This window comes from Musa acuminata, chromosome BXJ3-1, assembly GCF_036884655.1.
Source record: "Musa acuminata AAA Group cultivar baxijiao chromosome BXJ3-1, Cavendish_Baxijiao_AAA, whole genome shotgun sequence".
Classification (NCBI taxonomy): domain Eukaryota; kingdom Viridiplantae; phylum Streptophyta; class Magnoliopsida; order Zingiberales; family Musaceae; genus Musa; species Musa acuminata.
Genome location: NC_088349.1, coordinates 3,603,111 through 3,627,276, shown reverse-complemented (window position 1 = coordinate 3,627,276; position 24,166 = coordinate 3,603,111). Strand labels below are relative to the sequence as shown.

Here is a 24,166-nt window from a genome sequence, read left to right as displayed (position 1 = left end):
CATTAGATCATAGAATTGCTATTCAAGATGGAAACAATACGTGAAGTAAGGATGATACTCGAAAGATTAGACTGTAGGAAGGGGTGAGTAACGTAATGGACGGTGATGAACATGAGGGTTGAAGAGGGTCGTTGACCGTGAGGAGGTATAGGTTGAATGAATATTTGGTTGATTATACAAGTCAATAGATGAGTTGACTCGGACCCAAACGTATGTAAAATTGACTTCTAGGCACAAACTTGATTGAGTTGGTGACGCTATGCTACTAATTAACTATCAAAGTTAGCACCCGTGTGCTTTCGATATGGTAATCCTCGATTTAGTTTCAATTCAACTGAGGTATTTATTATTAGATCGTGTTTTACTAATTTGATGAATTTAGTAGAATGAATATTTATTGATAGAAATATACTTCTATATTTCTATCAATAAATATATTTTTAATTCGATTTTTTCTTCTTGATTTTTTCATCCTTGCTGTTCATGGCAGAGGATAACATCAAAACCAAAATCAAATTGATTTGGAACTTAAACTGAACTGAGTCAACGATTTGATGGTTTTGAACTGAATAAGAATTGATCTTTGGTTTCGAATTGATGAGAAAGGTAAATTATTCTTTAGCATATTTTTCTTAGTAAAAAAAATTTAATTCCATCTTGAATAATTTGTATTACAAAAAATAATATAAAATTCTTAGATCATTCATTTCAAATTCTAACATCATATTTTTCTTAAGTATATCTAATGAAATTCTATTATAAATCATATTATCTTTATACAAACACATAATAAAAATTTTAATTCTGTTGTACTATACCTATCATACTTGTTTCAAGTCATATAATACTTTATTCAATTTATATATTTTCTCTTTTAACCCTTTATTTTCAAGTGACAGATTCAGATTGACTTTTTCTCGATTAAAAGTTAATTAATCTAATTTAAATCCATTCAAATAGTTAAAATATAATCATGATTAAGTTCGATAAAAATTATTGGATTAAAATAAACTAAATTAGTCAATTTTATAGTTGAAGATATAATTTAAATTTTTTTAATTTTGTGAGGTAAAACTATAATTTTGACTTAGAATATATATAAAGAGATTTTTTTATTTCTAGAAAACATAAAAAATAAAATTTAAGGACACATTATTAAAATTCTAACATTATTGAGGGGTAAAAATTTTCTTTTAATAAAGATCCTAGTTCTCACCAGCCATCTTTGTAGTCGCCGCTTCCACCTTACCCATGCGCATAGGTCGATGGTGCACCGGTCATTCATTGCCACCCATCATCTGCAATGGGATAGTTGTCCTCACACAGTCGATCGATGACTTTACCGATCATGTGTTGTGCCATTGTGTTTCAATAGAGTGCCTTTGTTATTGATCGACAACCTCAAATTAACCCTTATAGTAGTTAATCATATTTAATTGGGTAAACCTGAAATTGGATTATCCAAATTTGACATATAGATTTGGCCCGACCATTATTCTAATTAGGTTCATCAAATTTAAAATTGATCAAAATTAAAAAGTAGTCAAATTTTATTTTTCTTCGAATTTAATCAAAACTTAATTATTCAAATCTAATTCCAATCAAGTAATCAAAATACTGATTAAATCCAATCGAAAATATTAAATTAAAATAAAATTAATTAATTAATTTTATAATTGAATATATAATTTTAAAAAAATTAATTTTTGAGGGACAAAACTAAAATTTTACTAAGTATATATAAAGTTATTTTTTGATTTGTGATAAATGAATAAAAATTTAAATATTTTTTAGGGGTAAAAATATCTTTTTAAGAAAACGGTACCCTCGCCATCGAGGGTTTCACCATGCCCACATGCATAAGCGACAGTGCGTGAGTCAACGGTATAACAATCGTCCATCGCCCATTGTCTTATCACAAACGGTCGTTGCGCACCCATAATAATTTTGTTCAATGAATCGTTTATCGTTTTTGCATACTTGTACAGAGACATAGCAGCATGTTTTGTCTTGGTTTTGTATGCTTTTTTGTAGAAACTGTAAGCAATGATAGTTCGCAGTGCTATAGTGCGATCACTCGCCGTGTCGGATCGAACTACCCCAAAATAGCTCTATTTTCGTGTGTCACGATTTGTTTTCTACAAACAACAAATGCACGGGAAACATTAGCCATCTCATCACCCTGAAACCCCCTAGGTGACACAAGGCTGGATGGGGTTTCGGTATATACTCGGGCGTTGAATAATTTTCACAAGTTTGCACTGACACGGACTTAGCTGGTTTTGCCTAAGTCGTGCGGCACCCTTGCGCGTCCGTCCACAAAGGTCAGCCTCCCCGAAGCCTCCCATTATCCCTTAGGACCAACAAAAGAGAGAACGAGTTAAAGAGAACGTCTCAATCGGGATCCACAAGCAAACATGTCCGAAAAACACTTCATAGACAATGCAAATTACAAACAGACTTTACAAGCTCTGAACAGTGGCACAACAAAGGGTAAAATGGTCCATTACAGACCGAAAAGCTCTCGCACGTGTCCACATGACACAACCTTTATTTTCAAGCCTAAAGAGGCCACCAACCCAACTAACATGGGACTATTTAGCCTTCGGCCGCCCCTCTACCTGCTGTACAAGGCATGAACATGCCAAAAGACAACGGACAGACATAAGCATTACATCCAACATCTTGTTTAGAAGTTTGCCCGTTACATTCTCCCCCACTTATCCCTTCGACGTCCTCGTCGAAGCCTTTGTGAACACTGCAACTCTTCGCCTTTGCTGAGTCTTCAATCTTCCGCTCCAGCTGCAATGCGCCTCCTGGCTCCCAGCTGCTCTCCGCTGCTGTTTTTGAGTAGTCGAACCTTTGATCCGCCATGCTGCTTCAACTCACCAATGACTCTGACTCTGGTGTGGGGTTGGCTGAGTTGTGTTGATCCTTGTTGATTCCTGCGGATCCGCCAAATGAAGGAAAAGACCATCCTTACTGTGCCAGTCTCTTAAAAATTCCTCATGCTGCTTGAACTGGGTGGATGCTTGTTGGAGCTTTAACGAGCATCGTCTCGCAAACTTCTGAAGCTTTGGGTCCTTCCTCCACAAAATCTGCTCATTGACTCTTCTTTTAGTTAGTTGTCACATCCAAGTAGGTTCGCATCACTTCCGCTTTCGATTGGCATTTCGTTGGGAAATGAAGCGGACAAACTACTCTCAGTAGCACTGATCACCGTTGGTGAGGATTTGACAACTATTGTCTTCGAAGGGTCTTTGAACTTATGCAGAGCTCCTCTGCTGGATAGATAAGAGAACTGGGGTACTCGGTTTCACCCATTCTCTTAAGAATTGAGAAGGCAAAGGTTACTTGACTTCGCCCGCCTCCTCAAGGTTGTACTTCATGCATCAAGCTGGTTACTGGCCTTCACCTGCTCTTTGCTCACACTTCTGAAGCACTTGAAGTGTTTGCACTCCTTGCGTTGAGTTAGCTACTGTGATTCACCTTCTCAATGCCATCGAACTTCTGGAATGCGGGAAGTTTTCACCCCAACTTGGAGTAATTCTCTGATAGATGAGGTCGCCTCTGGGATTGTACCGTCTTCTCCATCAACCCTGCCGCCTACTCCACTGAGTAGCAAAGGTACAGCACCGCGTACTGCCTGCTTCGTTCCTTGGTCGTGCACTCTTGCATGACCCGAAGTCCTTCACTTATGGCTATCTTGATGAGAAACTTGTTGACACCGGTCTTACGAAGTTTCTTGGCCTCTGCCCGTCAGCCTTGTCTCGGTACTTGGAGATTGCCTCTGCATGCTCCACCTCCTCGGCCCCTTTCACGACCAAGCGCTCTCCCTCCATGAGAGCAAGGGATCAATGACTTGCACGGAAGTCCCACCTCTGCGGTACCATGGCGCTGCCATGCCCATGGCCCTACTATCCGTCGCCTCGCCTCTGTATCCCTTTTCTTCACAATCAGTAGAGATGTCTCCGTGGCAATCCTCTGAGTCCACCTCCATTCTAACTGATGCTTGATTTTGGGTAGCTAAGTCCCTCTGGACTCATCGTCGCTTCCTCGCCCCTTTCGACCCCCTGCTTCAACACCTCTGTGTTCTTCAAGCAGTCTGTTTGGTCGATGGAAAGACAGACTACAACTCCCATGCATGGCCTCTGCCATCACGTTGTAGAGTTTGCACCGATTCTGTTCTCCTTAGCTTCCTTGGTAGCAACGTTCGCTTACTCGACCTTGTCCTCTGACTTGTCGGGCTCTCTTAAGCGAATATGAGCTCTGGAGAAGTCCAACTCTCCAGCTGCTTCGATCATACCTCTGCATGATCAAGTCCCTCCCATGGAACTCACTGGTACTTGCATTCGAACTTTTCCCTTGGTGGAACCCAGCCCCCATATGCTGATGACCAAGGTTTTCATCCGATGCAAAATTCGGTGCACGCCCGGAAGACCCGCCTCTGTGGTACCATGGCCTTCACTCCTTGAATCCATAGCCCTTCTTGCCGTCGTGTTGTTCACCAAAGCTGAGCTCCCAGTAGCTCCCGATCATACCTCCATATGATCTCATCCCTCACGGGACAGATTGTGTGTATCGCATTGCCACGAACTGTTCCACCACGATCCGCTGCACCATGTCGCCTCCTGGTGACATCTCCATTGCATTCTGATCCTTGTGGAATAAACTCAAATTGTGAACCCTTCATGTGTGGCCTCTGCCAATACATCGCAAGGTCCCTTCCACCTTCGATTTTGTTCGCTCCTCTAGCAATCGACCTTCATCCACCCACTCCTGGGTCACACCTAGATGAAGCACCGCTCTAGGACAATCCGTCGCCTAGTAGCTCTCGAAGTCCACCGACTTCACTGTAATCTGTGCACCATTGTCTGGATCCTGGGCCTCTGCCCCTACCAGCACAATCTCCGCTGCGCACTGCTTCCTTCATAGCAACTCAAATGGTAACACTGTGGCATATTCTTCAAGAGTACCCGCCTCTGCGTCCTCTTGCCCCGTGCTAAGGCCCTTCTGAACCCAACTTCGCCTCCGCAAATTGAGTCACCTTAGTTCCTCCATCAAATGCTTCTCCGAGTTAAGGTGCATGTGCCGCGAAGCTCCCTTCGTCTTTGGCACCATGCAAGATGAGTCCGCTCCATCAGAAAGAAGGACCCATGGAACAACATGATCCTACTCTTGCCTTTGCATGAGTTCATGTCCTTGACCTCTGTCTAAGGAAAGCACTGTGCCTCTGCTCCATGTTCCAACTTCTATGCTGGCTCCATTCATGCGGCTTGGGTACTTCGCCAAGTTACACCCAAGTTGCTCCGCTCCTTGTTTTTGCATTGAGTCGATGGTGGCCCTCGCGCCCACCATTCCACGGGTCAACCCTCCCTTGAGTTCGATCTCCACATCGACTCCAAGTGTGCCTTCATTTAAGTTGTTTTAGGTCGCTCCCCCACTTGATCTCGCAATGCATCCACCAATGCATTCTCTCGACGAGATCAAGCGACAACTCCTCGCCGCTTGCTCAGTCCACCGAGCTTCGTGGAGTTGTTGTTTGTTGAGGTACTCCTCCTCAACATGTGAGGTCCGTCTCACATGATTCTCCCTCTGGAGAGCCGGGACTTATCCCTCCTGGATAACTACCCCGTTGGAGCAATATCTCTCTTCGTTTCGGAGACCACCATCCCCTTGGACTACTCCGATCAGCTGAACAAACTGTGCATTGTTTTGCCTCCTGCAAACGCACTTGCTAGATTGCGACTCCACGTCCATACAGCCCCCGCTGCACCCCTCAAGGCCTAGCAACATGCTGAACTCATTGCACACTTCAGCCTCCTACGGACGTATCCTTCACATGCTGAAGAGAAAGTTTCCATGCTCCATGGCGCCGAGTCTCGGTCGCCTTGAGATGGCCACGAACATTCCATCGTCCGCATACAAGCCCATGCATGAGTACCAAATTCTTCGAGTTAGCAATTCCCCTCACCTCTGTGAGCTTTGCATAACTCTTTTGGTCGTTGAGCAACTCATTCCACCTTGGATGGTCTCATTCTTGCCAAGCGCCTCGCTTGCTTAGAGCACCATCAAGTATAGTTGTCAACGTTGAGCCGTAGCTCAAACTCAGCCATCCCAACCTTTGTGCGCTCCAAATTCTTCCAAGCTTGCCTGTTCTCGTGGTGCCTCTTGCGCGAAGGGTTGGCCATTCCTCTGAATGCCAATCTCAGATGCTCGCTCCTCTGAGCGACTCTTTTCCCTACATCTCCATGCCCGTTTTCCCTCAAACGGTCGCGCGTGTGCTGACTGCCCTCAACGCAGTCCCGCTAGGTCCCCCACGTTTGCATGTCAAGTGTTTCTATGAGTGCTTGTCCCGCTCTGATACCATATGACACGGACTTAACTAGTTTTGCCTAAGTCGTGCGGCACCCTTGCGCGTCCGTCCGCAAAGGTCAGCCTCCCATTATCCCTTAGGACCAACAAAAGAGAGAACGGGTTAAAGAGAACGCCTCAATCGGGATCCACAAGCAAACATGTCCGAAAAATACTTCATAGACAATGCAAATTACAAACAGACTTTACAAGCTCTGAACAGTGGCACAACAAAGGGTAAAATGGTCCATTACAGACCGAAAAGCTCTCGCACGTGTCCACATGACACAACCTTTATTTACAAGCCTAAAGAGGCCACCAACCCAACTAACATGGGACTATTTAGCCTTCGGCCGCCCCTCTACCTACTGTACAAGGCATGAACATGCCAAAAGATAACGGACAGACATAAGCATTACATCCAACATCTTGTTTAGAAGTTTGTCCGTTACAACACGTTAAAACTTGCCTTTGCGTCCGACACTCGATAAGCAGTTGTTTGTGGACTTACAATTGTTCGTTCTACCTTCAAGTCATTGTTTTTCTCCGTCCTCTCTTTTCTCTCTTGCACCTAAGGTGCTCACTGAATTGCTTGTAAAGCTTATCTCTTCTTGATATATCGAGACTTGTTCGTCGCTTGTTTTCAATCTAATCAACTTTCTATTTTACAGGTCCTTCGGGACCTGTGAGGTTGTAACTAGATTAACATTTTGCGGATGCATATGTTACAAGGGTGCCTCATGACTTAGACAATCCTACCTAAGTCCAACGAGTTAGCCCAAGGGTACCTCATAACTTGGGTAATTCAAACTAAGTCCGTAAAAGTTTGCTAGGATGGCTATCCTAGTACGATTGACCGATGATCTCGTCGATTGTCATGTCGTGCCATCACGTTTCAGTTGATCGGTGATCTTCCACGGCGCGGCTGTGCCGAGTTCTCCCTTTGGACTGTTAAATCCAAATCCATCTCACCATCACTGACCCGAGAATCTAATGGTTTTATTTCTCTGGCCATCGAACCTACTCATGCTGAGCTTCCACTACTGATGCTTGGAAAAAGTATGGTGACACAACGCGATAACAATAGTAATCTATTGTGTGTATATATATATATATATATATAATCTATTGTGTGTGTATATATATATATATATATATAGAGAGAGAGAGAGAGAGAGAGATAGAGAGAGAGAGAGAGAGAGAGAGAGAGAGAGAGAGAGATATGACGTTGTTGCTTTGTACCACCCTTCTCTCTCTCTCTATTAATGTATCATGGAATCTCGGTTTCAAAACAGAAGCTCCTCAACAAGAAACAACAAATAATTAAAATTTGTATTAGAAACATACATTATTGGTAGAAATAGTGAGACCTGTGTGCGAGTACAGACACGACATCGTTAAGAACTAACTGTATTGGAAGCATACGTTATTGGATGAAATAGTGAGACCTGTGTGCGAGTGCAGACTGCTAAGAGAAAATTAGGTTCTATAATTTCTACAATAAAAGAAAAAGGCTGCTGCATGTGATTCTCGAGATGTCGGGAGGGTTCAAATCTTAGCACGCAGCGACGACTGTCATGGAGTACGGGGCGGGAAACAACGTCCGCTGCCTCTATCGTTACCGTTGTGATTGCAATCCGAAGCTCCCGAAGACGGCGCCTTCTGTTGTTTTCGGGAACCCAACAGGAGGCCGCCCTGCGTTCTCCACCACTCCTCTTCCATCGGCCTCGCCGCCACTGCCGGAGACTGCATGCTCGAAAGCAGCAGCAGAAACACCAGCGCTTGCCTCCACGCCACGGCCATGAATCGATGACAGGAAGTAAGATTACTATTCCTGTGGGTTCTCACTACCAACAACAAGTCTGTAGGTTATCACTACCGAGGTTGAGATGGGTGTGGTGGTGGAGAGGGGGAGCTCCATATATATATATATATATATATATGGGTGGGTCTTAATACTATTACCGAGACTTTGTCGCTCCATTCCAAACGCATTTGTTTGTTCTTGACGAGGTTTTGCTTCCCGTCTTCGTGCTCGACTGTGTCATGGTCCAAGTATTTGGTAAGTGATCAAAAGGTTTGAATTGGATGCGGTCGAATGGACTTCAAGGTGGTTTACTTGTCATTAACGGGTTAACGGGTAATTAACATCCACTATAACCCGTTATAAACATGTCATATATGACTTTGTACAAGTTGACGAAAGAGATGGAGAGAGAAACCAATGAATGTGATGAATAGAAGTGAGCGAAAGCAATGAATACATTTATTTTATTAGAGTACGTCTTCGATGTTATACATTCATTACGTTAGCTCATTGCTAAAAGTTAATGAGTAGTAAACTTCACTCGGATAACCCGTTAACGAGTAGTAACAAAGCCGGAGGAAGTCCGCATCCATTTCAAACCTTTTGGTCCGTCCCTGACGCTATACATAGCGAATGAAGTACTCGTCAAACATGAAGATGCGAAGCAATCCTCGTAAAGACCTGGAGTCATGAAGTCACAGGAATACTACGTTGAATGGACTCGAAACCATGCAGATCTCTCTCTCTCTCTCTCTCTCTCTCTCTCTCTCTCCTTTTATTTCCTCTCTGTCTTCTCGTAATTATAAACATCGTGGCTCCGAAACTTAGGAATCTGCTGACATCTGCAGGCAACGCGGAAACGAAAAGATCCTTTCTCATGAGAATTAGTGGGCATTTGCTGTGTTAATTGAGAAGTATACTTGCCTCATTTTTTTCATTACTTGGTGTAGATTGTAACATGTTATCAGCTAAATTTGTTCGAGTAGTCTATTACTCTTGCGATCCACAAAGGATAAGTCCAAAAGCAACCTTGTGTTACCTACAAAAGAACATGCAAAAATATATATTATTAGATTCAAAAGGAAAAATAATCTTATATCATCCACAAACAACATGCAAAAAGAGAGATTATTGGCTCACTCAACCAAATAAAATATAGTAACTTATACATATTAAAAAAAAATGGCCCACTCAACCAAATAATTCAAGACTTTTCAAGGGATTAACATATACTCATAATGAGCGATCGATCGTAAGAGCTTGGCAGGTTAGAGCTGTTGTATGATGATTGATATTTGAGTCGTAAAAATAATATCTTTGAATATGTTAAAAATCTAATATCGATAAATTAAATTAATCAAGATTAATATATATTAATTCAGACATCAATTCAATCAAAATTTTAAAATTTTTAAATATAAATCAAAATTAATATATATAATCCGATTCATATTTATCGAGACTATTCTTTCTTTTTTTTTTCAATCGCTTTTCAAACATGAATATTTCGTAACAAAATAAATAAGAGTGGATTTGTACAATAAACTTAAAGCCATAAAAATATATTAATGAAATTTGACAAGATTCCCAATATATATTCATGGGCAGACAATAAATGAATTCTCCTCCACAAAAGAAAACAATTGCAGAATTTGCAGGCTCAGGGATCCAACAACATGGATCTGATCTTGGAAGAGGTCAGGCAAATAGGTCTGTGTAGAGGACAAGGTCAGAAACAGCATGCAGAGCTGTGTTCTCATTAGGATGTCCACCAACAATTGATTATTCTCATAAGTTTGATGAAAAGAAGCAGAGAAAGCTCTTGAAAAGGAAAGGCCAGAGGATTTAAGCAGCTGCAGCCTCCAAGAGCTCTCTCTCGGCCCTCTCCCTGATTCTCCTTTCTAGTTCTGGCCTAAAATGCCTGATAAGTCCCTGTACCGGCCATGCAGCAGCATCACCCAGAGCGCATATAGTGTGCCCTTCGATCTGCTTGGTGACTTCCTGAAGCATATCAATCTCCTCCAGCTTGGCATTCCCCACCTTCAACCTCTCCATAATCATCCACAGCCATCCGGTTCCCTCCCTGCAGGGTGTGCACTGACCGCAACTCTCGTGCTTGTAGAAGTAAGACAGTCTTGCTATTGCATCCACGACATCAGTGGATTTGTCCATAACAATCACCGCTGCAGTACCCAGTCCAGACTGAACAGCTTTAAGAGCATCGTAATCCATCATGACATCATCACATATGTGCTTGGGAAGGAGGGGAACAGAAGAACCTCCCGGGATAACTGCCAACAGGTTGTCCCAGCCTCCTTGAACGCCACCGCAATGCATCTCTATCAATTCCTTCAGTGGGATACTCATCTCCTCTTCCACCGTGCAAGGCTTGTTCACATGACCAGATACACAGAACAGTTTTGTGCCAGCATTATTTTTCCGGCCAAAGCTTGCAAACCATTCAGGTCCTCGCCGCAAAATTGTGGGAGATACAGCCACAGTCTCCACATTTGTTACAGTAGTTGGACAGCCATACAGTCCTGCATTTGCTGGGAAAGGAGGCTTTAGTCTTGGTTTCCCTTGTTTGCCTTCAAGGCTCTCCAATAATGCTGTCTCTTCACCACAGATGTAAGCTCCAGCACCAAAGTGTATATGAACATCAAAATCATAACCTGATCCACAAGCATTCTTCCCCAATAATCCAGCTTGATATGCTTCCTTTCTCGCCTTCTCAAGTGTCAATCGTTCATTTACATATTCTCCTCTTATGTAGATGTATGCAGCTGTTGCCCTCATACCAACTCCAGCAATCAGGCACCCTTCCAGAAGTTTATGAGGATCATGACGCATGATTTCTCTGTCTTTACATGTGCCAGGTTCACTTTCATCAGCATTGACAACAAGATAAGAAGGGCGGCTATCAGATACCTTGGGCATGAAAGACCACTTCAGACCAGATGGAAAACCAGCTCCTCCACGGCCTCTCAGACCAGACTTCTTCATTTCATTGACAATCCAGTCACTACCCTTAACTACCAAGTCCTTGGTTCTGTACCAGTCACCCCGTTTCATAGCACCTTTTAGAAGAGGATCATGCAAGCCATATAGGTTCGTGAAAATGCGATCTTCATCCTTTAGACCACCAAAATGAGTCTTTTCTGGAGGTGGAGGTGGAGGTGGAGGCTGAGGGGTACTTCCTGTTGTAGCAGTCTGGGTGCTGAATGACCTACAAGCAGAAAATAATCTCCAGCCACTGGAATGGCGAACCAGTCCAGCCCTATAGATCGAAGAAAGGTTCTTGAGAGGTACCTAGAAAAAACATATACACAAGGCAGGAACCATCAATCAAATAATCATCACCATTACTAACTAAAATAGTGGATACAAAGGTTTCATTGAAGAGAATGTGCAACAGAAAAATAGCATAGATTAATTGCATGGCATGGCATGAACTTCTGAAGGATGTGTATGAACATAGTTAAATAGACCAGAGGTGCACTTAACAAAATATTCAGAACATTTCTGAAGTGAATTTTATATTTTCTACTCTGACTGACTAGGAAGCAAAGAAGCATTCAAGACATTATAAATTACAGGGGATGCTTAACAATTAAAATTATCAGTAGGATACCAAAAAATGATCTTCGAAGTTTGACCATGATGCCACATCCTGATTGGTGCCAGAAAGATATTGACAATGGAAACAGATATTTTCCCAAAGCCACTGTCATGATCGGCACATAAATTTTGCTATTCTGGAAAGATATGTCCCGTCATTGTTCAGCATCTAAGAATTCTGCAATGCTCTGTGGCAATAATGCCATTTAGTTTCTGACTGTAGATTTCCTTCCAAACTTGCATCCGATTCAAGTTTAATATTGAACTTGTGTGGTGACCAAATGTGCTTATCTTTTAGCACACCGTGCTCTTAAATTACATTTTAATTCCCCACTTGAATCTTTTCTTAAACATTCTTCATTTATGTTTCCTTGAGAAGGAGACAAATCATATTATTTGTACAAGAAAAAAGTTGAACAAAATTGCCTGAGCAGTTCTTCCCAGAAACAGAAATTTTTGGATGCTCTGATATCATGTTAACCTAGTCCTTGGGTCCTGAAATATTCCAGTACTTGTTTTGCTTTGTATTTGAAGATGTAATGAATAATGTATAGAATTCAGAATAAAGTAAATCTCACAACAGAGTTGCTACATTCATATTATATACTCTTGGCAGCATTAGATTTTATGAAGGTTAATGATGCAAGATTGTCCAAATTTCCCTAGACTCAATGATGATCACTATGGTAACAAAAAAGATATCAGCACGAGATGATGTGCTTGATTTATGAAGCAGCTGAGACATCCTAGACATGGAACCACATGGGGCCTAGTGGGAAAATGGGCTTCAAGGGACATGAAACCATGATAGTATGAAAATTGAGAATGTTAAGAGTTTTAATCTGTGATGATTGTGTGAGATGGAGAAATATTATTTCTAGAGACTATCAGCCTTTAGTTGATCATAAGATAGACATATGATGACCTCTAAGCAAGAATGAAGTCCTATTGCTCCAGCGTTAAAAGAAAATTACATGAATTTGTGGGACTATGGGTAGGTAAGGATCTTGGTAGATACTATATCCAAGTCTAGATCCTAGTCAAATAATATGCCTAAAAATATCTTAATAGATTCAGATCATCGTGGGTGTATCGGATCATAAACCATTAAATTTTACAAGTCAAATCAGGATTTTGATGATATCGCTCTCAAGTTTGGCCCTCCTGGGTCTATTTGTGCAGTGTAAAGTTCAATCCAAGGTGAACCATGCTTAGCTTTGCTTTATTGTTATCTTATGAATATTGGGTGATAAAAGGGACATGTTTTTCATGTTCATTACTTTTATCTTTTAAATATTATTATTTACTCTTTCATGTTATTCCTATATAACAATCTGTTATTTATTTTAAGTTTGTTCAAAGTTTTGTTGTTCCCCACTATCAAATTGCAGGGTCTTTCACTTGTTCAAATCGTATTTGAAAAATCTATGTATCTTAGACCGCAGAATTTAACAAGGATCTTGAGAGTAGAAATTTGATTTGGTCTCGGGTAAACTAATACACTAAATCCAAGCTTCAGAGGAACTTTTCTTTTTTATCCAAATTCAGTCAACTCCACCTGTATGATAGGAGAAAGGCCTTTCCTCTAGAAATTTCACAGAATATTGTATCTTTTTTTTTGGGCTCATACAAAAAAAAATGACAAGTAAAATTGTGATGATCTTATGTTCAAAATATAATTTATTATGAAGAGATAGCAAGGCAAAAGCGTTTCTGATGCCTACGATTCATTATGAAGAGGTTAAATATGCATATTGTTGATATTTTCCAGCTGCATCCACGGCCGACCCATGATGGTATGGCAGAGGGGCGCCGACAGGATTGCAAACGGATGAGACCAAGGTCGACCCGTACCCAGTGCAACATAAGGAAATGATCGGATAACAACAAGAGCAAGCGACCGGGAAAGGGAAGGAGAAAGGCGTATTGCAATCAGATCGATTCTGGCGTAGCAAAAGCCCAACAACGGTAGATTCAGTTGTATCAGAAACCCTAATTCCTCCCGCATCTTCGAACTCTAGACATCGATTACCACCTCCAATACAAGAGCGAAAGCATCGATCTTGATCCAGCAAATGAAACCCCCAAAATAGAAGAGAAAAGTCTAAGAAAGACCCACTTACAGATCCACTTTTGATTGCCGACAAACTTGTCGACACAACGCGCCGGCTGGCCTTGAAAAGAACCATCGTCTGCCTCGCGAAGGAATCGAGAGGATTGAGTGAAGCGGCTCTGCAGAAGCCACGGAATGAGCTCTCGTTCTTCCACGGCCGCCTTGAGCCGGCCGATGAAGCTGGAAGTAGACCGTTCCAAATTGAGCCGGGCCGAACCTGGCTTTTAGTTCACAAGCGATAAGACAATTCTATATTGTGTGGAACTATTGAGTTTTATGGATAAAAAGATAAAAATTAATGGGTAAATTCCTTAAAAAAAATAGGTTTTTATTATTTTTCTTACCATGTGCCATATTTTTATTTCATCATTCTTATTTTTTTTAAAATAAGATTATCCCTAGCCTTCACCATTGAGGTATATTATTTTCATGTGATTACCTTTCGTCTATCGTTGGGTTGCCTCCATCTCGTCACATCGTCTCTGCATGATCTCCTCTATCCTTGAAGGAGTGTTTTATGATGGTATCATGGATACAAACGTGACAATGAAGGTAATGATAAAAAGTCGTATGGGTTGTATGTAGATGATGGGCATGGTAGAGGTAACCACGAGGAAAGACGACCAGAGGTAATTTTATATTTTAAAAATAAAAAAAAAAATTCTATGTGAATAAAATAAAAAGAGAATCTCGTGGACAATAATAAGGTGATGAGGCCTATAAGGGAAAACTAAAATCTTGAGATGTGTTTTTAAAGAATTTGTCCAAAATTTAGTATCAATTTATTCGGAAGGTGTATTGCAAGGCCAATGCCAATTATAACTAAATATCATACATAGATGAAGGAACTATTATATATACTTCATTAAGAATTGAATGCATACGTTGTCTTCCTAAAAGTTGGCTTACTCGCTAAACTGACCAAACCAAATATTCGTCTCCGACTCCTTTGAACCTATGAATCAAGACATGATGATATGCACTTATTGTCTCCCTTCAAATATGATTGATTATAATATATGATGGTCAGTGCGCTTGATTCTTGTTGAAGGATGTTATTATCAGTATAATATGTGGTAAAGGATACATGATTTCAATAAAAAATTAATTAATCTACCCTATCAAAACCGCTAAGTATATGCAACATGGAAAAACAACTTGGATGGATCCATCCAGGAACATGAATAAAAACCTTTAATTTCAACTCTTCTTCAAACAGTTTCCAACAATTTCAAACTCAGTTGTCCAGTCTATAATCAATCAATCAATCAATCAATCAATCAATCAATCAGCAAGAGTTTCATGATCTGTTTAAGCTGGATCAAAGTAGAAAGCAAAGCTGATACTCAATGCTACAAGTAATAGAATTTCAGATACACTAGTATGGATTAATATTTGATATGAACAAAGAAAGATGGAGCAGATTGCAGCACTCTGCTGATCACAATCCTGGAAAACAAAATTCTAGCTTGGGCAGCCAACATAACCGTGTAACTGAGAAAGCACAACCACTTCTCTTACCATCAAAGCTTGGTCTTGCACAATCATAACTCACAGTTGATGCCCTAGATAAGTACTTAAATAACCTTTTTTGCCCTAACGTAAACAAGCATGCACAACTATCCCAAGCCCAACATCAGGACATTAGAACTGGTTCCCTCTGGCACGGCCACCCATCCTTCCTCGTCCACGGCTATAGCCTCTTCCACCAACCCTTCCACCACCACCCCTTCCTCCTCCGTATCCTCCGCCTGTCAAATTTGAGAACATTTAGTCATAGCACATGAAATTTGCAAGCAACTAACACATGAGAAGCAAAAGGTTAGTACAGGGAGGTTTATTTAATTTTCCTTTCTTAAGAGTACAGACAAGAGCTTTAGTCAATCATAAGTTCACTTGCCAGACTACTACACGGTAGACTGTCAGCTTAATTATCTTTTTCTAAGAGGTAACAGCTTTATTTAATCATGTCCACTTGCAAAACCAATTCTCCAAGGGATCCTGTCAACTGAAATATCGGAGCACAAGGATCATTCGGCTTGTAACTTTAAATGGGTATTGATATCTGTCTCAGGGCTGCAGCCTAGAAATTTGACATTTTTGAACCAAATGATTAAGTTCCCAAGTGGGTTAAGAAACTTGAGTAACACTATCATGACCAGACCTGATAAGAATCTGATATATTAGCTGCATACCCCTGGAAACATGTGACTTAAAATGCTTAAACTCAAGTTAATAATAATAGATTACCTAACATCTATAAATCAGCTCCTTCCTCCTCTCACTTTTAATATGAAACAGAACTGGGGAGCCATAATCTAACCAAAACACATCAAAGCCCAAGGAGCAATTCAGAATCATGTATAGTCAATGACATGAGAATCAATCCCGTGATGGTTCAATGCCCATGATGCAATACCAGCCTATCCACGAATAGTAATTCCTACTTGGAAACCTTGCTGTACATATCATTCCTTGCTATCAACCGTCGAAGCCTTCACCAGCCGAAGTAGCTAACATCTTTAAAAATTCAATGAGATTCCAAACCGTCAACTAAGTGAATATGATATATCACCATCATCACCAGACATGTTTTAGGTGTAATGTTAATTCCATTTTGTAATATTAGTTATATTTTGCTAAATGGATTTTTCATAATTGAAATTTACCATACTCCGGCCATACAAATATATATCCTTTCTAAAAGATTAAACAATGTTGATCTAATAAAATTTGCAACAGTTTTTCTAAATAAATAACTAAGGTAAAAAATAATTACCCCTTTCATTTCTTCCTTTGTTACAAAGAAGTTACTAGAACTTTTAGCTAGCTTATGTTCTAATCAAAGACCTATTATGTATTACTTGTTTGGCTTCCATGTCTATTCTTTGAATACGACTGAAGTGTCCAAGGGCTCTAATTGGTCTTATCTCACCTCTCCATTATCAGTATCCATGAATCCTTTGCTGAAAAAGATACTTGATGGACTTGAGCAAGCAGCAACTAACAATTATAAGACATTTTGGTCTTGATGGCATCACAACTTTTGTCATTCTGAATTATAATATCAGACTTATCTTTCATGATAATCAATTTATAATTATGTCAGGTCAGCCCTCAGCTGTAAACAATTTGGCCTAGCATGGGCGCATAGCTTAGCCCTCTGGCCTCTACAATCCCAAGTTCATTTCAGTTGCAACAAGATCACACTCATCACCCAGACCTCATCCCAATAGAGGCTGAGAGGTATGTACAACATTAATGGAAGAAAGCTCAGAAGATTCAGTGAATTTATTTCGCTGTGACTCGAGGAAAACTTAATAGGGGTGAATGTGAATAAGACACCAACAGATATTGAATAAATCATATACTTTTCCACATTTAATCAGCAGATACAACTCTAAAATGGATATAAAGACAGTGTAGGCATCAAAAGACGCCATGACTCCAAAATGCTCGAGGCATTGGGCACTCGTCCGAACAAAACGAGACGCTCCCAAATATTATAATTTAAAAATTATATATCATGATTAATAAAAATAAACTAAAGCAAGCAAAAATAACACATTAAACTTCCATTCATTTAAAGTACCAAATGTACATTGTCCGTATTCAATGACAAAATAAAACAAGATTAACATCAAAGATCATTAAAATCCAGTTCATCATCTAAAGCTGCAACGACAATCCAAAACACTAAAAAGTAATACTAATCACTACAGTAATAGCAATTATAATAGACATTTTACTACTGATTCTCTACAGCAGGCAGCAGCTGCTGTTCTCACAAACATAAACAAACAACAAAGACTAACAGCAAAGCAGGCAGCTATTCTAAGTCTAAATTGACAAACAGCAATGAAGTGGCAGTGATGAATGGGAAATAAGGCAGCGATGAACAGGGAAGAGGGAGGGGAAGAAGGAAGAGGGAAGAGGCTGTAGGATGGCTGCGGTGAATGGGGAAGAAGGCAGCAGTGAAAGGGGAACAATGCAGCAGTGAACGGGGAAGAGGAAGGGAAAGAAGGAAGAGGCTGTAGGAGAGCTGCGGTGAATGGGGAAGAAGGCAGTGTTGAAAGGGGAAGAAGGCAGCAATGAACTGCTAAGAGGGAGGGGAAGAAGGAAGAGGGAAGAGGCTGCGGTGAACATAGGAGGGCTGCAGTGAACGGGGAAGAAGGTAGAAGGGAGGAGAAAGAGACGAGGGAAGAGGCAGTGGAGCACTAAGGTGAACGGAGCAGAGGTAGGAGGGAGGAGGAGAAAGAGAGAGAGATACATTGGGAGGGAGGGGAAGAAGTCATCGCCGCTACAGATGAGCGGTGAATGGGGAAGGAGGGGAAGAAAGAAGAGGGAAGAGGCTGTAGCGCACTGCAGTGAACAGGGCAGAGGTAGGAGGAGAAAGAGAGAGAGATACCGAGAGGGAGGGGAAGAAGTCATCGCCGCTACTGTTGGAGGAACACACTGCTACTACTGTCGTCGCTGGAGGAAGACGCAGTCATTGCTGCTGATGCCGTAGGAAGAAGACGTTGTCACTATCGTTGCTGTCGTCGTTCGCCGATGGGAGGAACTCCACCGTCATGCAGAAACGAAATGAGAAAGGGTTTCTACGTTATGGCTCGTGCATGGATAGGTCCCAATGGAATTCCACGACCGTTGACTCAAGGTCTAACTGGTTCAATCAAACCAGATACAATTATTTGGGTCAACTCAGGTTTGAACTGGCCTGAGTTGAACAAGGCGTCCACCTAGCTCGCCTAGTGCTTAGGCCCAGGCACTCGAATTGGCCTGAGTTGAACCAGGCATCCACTTGGCTCGCCTAGTGCCCCAGCCCAGGCAAGTGCCTAGGTCGCGCCTAAGCAAAGACGCCTGCCCAGCCTATTAGGCGGGCAGTGACTTCAAGTCTCTTCTTGCCTAGGCATCTAGGTGAAGTTAATATTAATAAATCACTGTATGGATCTAAATCAGATTCAATCCGAATAAGATATGATGTTAATATTAATAAACTTAATATATTTTCTTAACATAATAAAAAACACTAACTCAAACCTAACAATCCTATTTCATACATAGGAAAACTTTTTAAAGCAAATGATAAAAGAAAAGAACTTTAGAGAAAAACATTCAAGTGACTTCTTTCCTTAGGTTAATATAGGTGTTAAAAGATACTCAGATATCTGGACATGGATATACTTGAGCCATGTCTATATTCATACCTAGAACTCAGATAGCATAATTTGGCAACAAATACATATATATGTGATAAACACAAATGCAATTATTTACTGAACAACTCACAGAAAAGGAATTGGATGGATGACTTAACCCACTTTCGCCCCTAGAACTCAATGTTTGCAACAAACTATATCTTGTAATATAAGAAGATTAGTACAAATTCAAGATTAACAACTGTCCTAGTTGTTGTAAAACACACACAAGCATATATAAGTAACTCTATGAGCTTTAATCTCTTTCAAGTATGTGTTAAGTGTATAATCTAACAACTTGGCAAAGCAGATGAATAAAACCACAAAGATGATTAGACGAGCTTACCACTATAATTCCAGCCACCTCTACCACGTCCACCACCACGACCCCAATTTGAGTTCCATCCACCATTTTCTATTGTGCAAAAAAGCATGTAACATAGTTAAAAAGTATAAAGGCAATCTTTTCTAGGTGCAACATCATGCAACTTAAATTACCTTGATCATGGTTGTATCCACCATATCCACCTTGATTGTAGCCATAGCCACCATATCCTCCTTGATAGTTGCCATATCCACCCTGGTTGTCATATCCACCATACCCACCATAACCTCTTCCCCAACCCCTCCCTCTTCCTCTTCCTCTACCTCTACCACGTCCTCGTACATATGAATCTTAACCAAGCAATTAAAGAAAATCAATTGTTACAGCCAAACTTAAAGAAACAAATTTCTAAGATGTGTACCTTCATTAAATTGATCTTGTGGTTGTTTTGGTTGAAACTGCTGTTGCTGTTGAAACTGTTGCGGTTGTTGATATCTTTGTTGACGTCTTGGCTGCTCTAAGGGTGCTTGATACCTACCAATGGAAGCAAAGAAATCCATAAAGAGAAAGTAAATAGTTCCCCAACCACCATCCCAAGGAGACTAGCCAAGTATACTCAATTTTAAGATGCAGCATGAGAAGCAGCAACATGTGATTACCCAGGGGAGTTCTTGTTGAGCTCTCTGGTTGACAAAGATATTGAAATCATTGAAACATGACGTGTTGTCTCCAAACTGCAAAGACAATATTAAAAGCTTAGGGACAATCCAGCCTCTTTAAAAAAGTCAAAAGGAGTTAGTTACATATGAACATCAAAACCAGAAAGAGACTTAACGGTACAAGACCCTCTTCAATAGGTTCCCACACATCAGTTATACTGACTGAACTGATTGTGGTGTCTTGATATAATCCAGGATTTCTTTTCTGCACTCAGAAGATCAAAATACATGGGAGTTGAAGATTAATACACTTTGAAAAAAAAAAAGAGAAAAGGGAAGGAAAAAGAAATTAAAAACTAACCTTTATAATCTCAGCAATCGCAACTGCTTTGCTGATTGCCTGTCCCATTGCCTTTAAGACAATCTCTCTAACACGTGTTTCCTGCTTGAAGCACCATAATATGACATCATCAAAGGGAGGTTTAGCCAACAACTAGCAACATGTGAGCAAGTCAATTAAATGACAGAAAATAAACATCATAAAATAGATGCATAGAATTTGCATGATATATTCATTCTAGATGAAAGAATTCACATTTTCATTAAACAAGGCATAACATTGTGTAATCTTTGATGTAACAAGACAATCTCCTTTGCAATCAATTATGCTACAGCACCTGCTGCTCTAGCTAATTGTCCACTAACCAAACCAATGCAAATAACAATGGAAATTGTGCAACCTTCTGTTTAAGACAATCATTTTATTTGAATTTATTCCACCAAAGCAATTTGACTCTGGGTAGACAAGCTAGTGGATACTGACAAATAGGAAACTCAGATTCAATCATCATGTTCAAGAAAAAGAAAATCCAAAGTTCAAATGTTAACTCGTGTTCATCAATGTTTCATGGTGATCTAGCATATAGGAAACCAAAACGAACCCTAAATTAATAAAAATCACTCAAAAAGATTTTAGCATCCAACATACAAATTTACAGTCAAAAGAACAATTGGAAACAATAAGTCATCTAGTCGACACATCTAATTTGCCAAGCCTTTCAAAGGTTAACAAAACTCACACAGGACACATAGACATATGTGAGTGTCGGAACTGTCAAGACCACTATAAAAGAAAATCAAAAGTAATTCAAGATCTTATTGCCCTCATAAAACTAATCCATTACATGACAACAAGAGTCATCATCAAGGTTTAGCACATCTTCACAATTTTTTGAGTGCATCAAGGATCTATCAAATAACAAGTCAGTAGCATATCTGTCACAACAATGTAAAATTGCCCCAGTATGCTCAAACTTAGAACAGTGAATCATGAGTACAACAACAACATCAAACCACAATGTCCCAACTGTTTCAGGTTAGTTACATGGATCTATTCTTCCAAAAAGAAATTGATGCTGCCTAATAGCCTGAAACAAAACCACACTAGGGATCTTTACCGTGTAGGGCTAATGTATAACCACTACACCACAGCATCCATTAAAAAACTTGATTTATAAAAAATAAAAATATATTACTTAGTGAGCCACCATTAAAAAAAAAGGTTTTCACAATCAGATTATTTATTAAACTTCCAAGCAATAGAAACAGAGAAATTAAGAGTGAGAATCTGAATTAGATAATAAAGCAAATACACTTTTTTACATATGGGATTGTATTCTAGGCCCTCTTTCTAATTTAAGTCAATAAAATAATAAAATTTTCCTTTAGAGAACTTGCAGCAGAGATTTTCTCTAGCATGTCTAAAGCAAAGTTTAATATTGTTCCTAGGTTGAATGAGCTTAAAGTGCAACAAAAAAGGCACAAGTTTCTAATTTTTTAGCAGCCTTTGGCTTAAATTTTCAAGGCCTGACATTACTCGGCTTTATTTACTAGGCTGAAATTGGCACTAGCTCAAAGGGACTAATATATTATCAGGTCAGTTACTCATAATATTTGGCTAACTTTGGCAAATACTTCTCAACTTTGAGTTTAGCACTATACTGATTAATACCAAATAAAAAAAGAATTCATAATAATACTGATACTGATACTGCATATACATAAGACATATGCATGAATGAATAGAAAGGTTAAAATATTCAAACTCATATAGACTAAGCATATGAGTGAAGCTCGAGGCATACTGAATAAACACAAAGAAATTAGATGCTACACACCAAAAATTTAAGTTACAACCCAAACCCGTCTCTGCGTGTGTGTGTGTGTGTGTGTGTGTGTGTTTCAGTTGATTCTTTCTTTTCTTTTGTACAAGGAGAAAAAGATTGCAAAAGAATGGAAAAGGAATAGCTTTATCACATGGCCTTCATTTATCAATTTTCTCAAACCAAGCCCAGCCTCTTCCATCTTGAGCCCCAAAGCTTCTTTCCAGAGATCAAGTGCTGAGCAATGACAAAGGGAAGACAATACCCCAAATGTCTGTCATCCGCTGACCTATGTGAACGATCAACCTACAACAACAACATGACTAACAATAGGTGCATGGAGTTTTTATTTTCTTCCAATAGTCATCTCTAGATCTAGGGAGGTTCCCACAATCATGCATAAACGATGCACACAACAACAGCAAGAGACATGCCTATAGCATGTACCTCACCAACCAATCTCCAGAAACGGATGCACTGGAGAGAGCTAAATGGTTGATAAAAACTAGATCAATGGCCAACTTTTACTATGCTTTTCCTAAAGTAATGATGCCATTGTAATCAGATAAACATCACCAACTAAATAGATTATCTGATAGAATCTTATTATAAGTAACAAGAAGATAGTTAAAGAATATGGTTGCAAGTATCCAAATTAAAGCTGAAAGTATAGACTGCAAGTTAGATCCCTGTGATAGATAGTCAAAGTAACCAATCTCATAAAACAACTTATTTCATGCTTCTGAAAGAAACAATGACAGATTTGCTGAGTCTATCCGTATGATCTACTCATGGCACACACAAGTAAGTTTTAAAGGTGAAAGAACAGAGGCCGTAAACTAACAGAATCATGTAAAGAAGCACCCTCTGACAACAGCTTCACCATAAATTACATATACATTTTCTTTTAAAAAGAGTCAATTGTGTACATGTACTTCGATCACCACCAGTAGTTACAAGGTTAAAGAAAACCCATCAAGTTCTCAGCCTCAGAATATGAACAACAAAATCATCAGGCATTATCAAATGGTTCTCAAGATTTCAGCTTTCCTCGATGAATATTAGAAACTTAGGTATCTCTAACCTACACCCTTTAAGAAAACATCTTAAGAAAAACCTACCAATCCTACAAATTAAAAGAAAGGACACCGCTAATAAGCCATTGATCTCAAGCAATGTCAGAAAATAGAATCGGCAACCGAGTGAAATCGGAGAGCTCACACCAAAGAATGATAAAAGCCAGCGAGAAAGAGGGATCCATACCTGGAGGAGGCTAGTCGCGTAGCTGACATAGTTGCGGACGACGCCCTGGCTGGTGATTCGGATCTCGTTCTCTTTGATGACCGATTCCGGCCGTGGCTTCTCCACCTTCTGGTACCTATCCATGGTTGATGAGCCGCTCCTCCGCGACGAAGGGAAGCGATGCCAAACAGACCGATAGGGTTAGGGTTTTGAGTCGAGACGACGGCGAAGGATGATTCTCAGGTCCAAGAATACCAATATATATATAAATATATATATATATATATATATATAAAGGATAAATATCTAAATTATAAAACTCCTTAATTATAATTAGAGGTTTCAAATCGAATCGATATATAATTTTAATGAAATTAAACATAATTTGAATTGGACCCATTCATTTATTATTTTGGTTGAATTTATTATCTTAAAACTTTAACCAATTTAAATCGATTAATTAAATCAATATAAAATATTTAATTTTATAAATAACAAAAGTTTAATTTCAATTTAACCAAAATTTCGATTCAATTCAATTCAATTAAATCGATTTGTTTTACAAAAATATTTTTTTAATTTTTCAAAATTATAAATTAATTAACAAACCAAATTAATCAATCTTGAATTGATTCGATTACATTGATAAAAATATATAGACTATTTTATTTTAATTGAATCGAATAAA

The 24,166-nt window shown here is 39.7% G+C and overlaps 2 protein-coding genes across 2 annotated transcripts; both read right to left on the bottom strand.

Annotated features, from left to right (window-relative positions):
• Positions 1-9,702: 9,702 nt before the first annotated feature.
• Positions 9,703-14,104, bottom strand: LOC135629752 (NADH dehydrogenase [ubiquinone] flavoprotein 1, mitochondrial-like). Its single transcript, XM_065137632.1, has 2 exons — positions 13,903-14,104; positions 9,703-11,470 (listed from the first exon to the last, which is right to left on the bottom strand). The coding sequence occupies exons 1-2, from the start codon at positions 13,966-13,968 to the stop codon at positions 10,007-10,009; spliced, it is 1,530 nt and encodes a 509-aa protein (XP_064993704.1). The 5' UTR covers positions 13,969-14,104; the 3' UTR covers positions 9,703-10,006.
• A 1,115-nt stretch (positions 14,105-15,219) lies between these two features.
• Positions 15,220-23,722, bottom strand: LOC135628409 (uncharacterized). The gene is made up of 8 exons (XM_065135042.1): positions 23,500-23,722; positions 20,436-20,516; positions 20,251-20,339; positions 20,075-20,149; positions 19,837-19,949; positions 19,589-19,765; positions 19,437-19,505; positions 15,220-15,643 (listed from the first exon to the last, which is right to left on the bottom strand). The coding sequence occupies exons 1-8, from the start codon at positions 23,620-23,622 to the stop codon at positions 15,537-15,539; spliced, it is 834 nt and encodes a 277-aa protein (XP_064991114.1). The 5' UTR covers positions 23,623-23,722; the 3' UTR covers positions 15,220-15,536.
• Between the last annotated feature and the right edge of the window lie 444 nt (positions 23,723-24,166).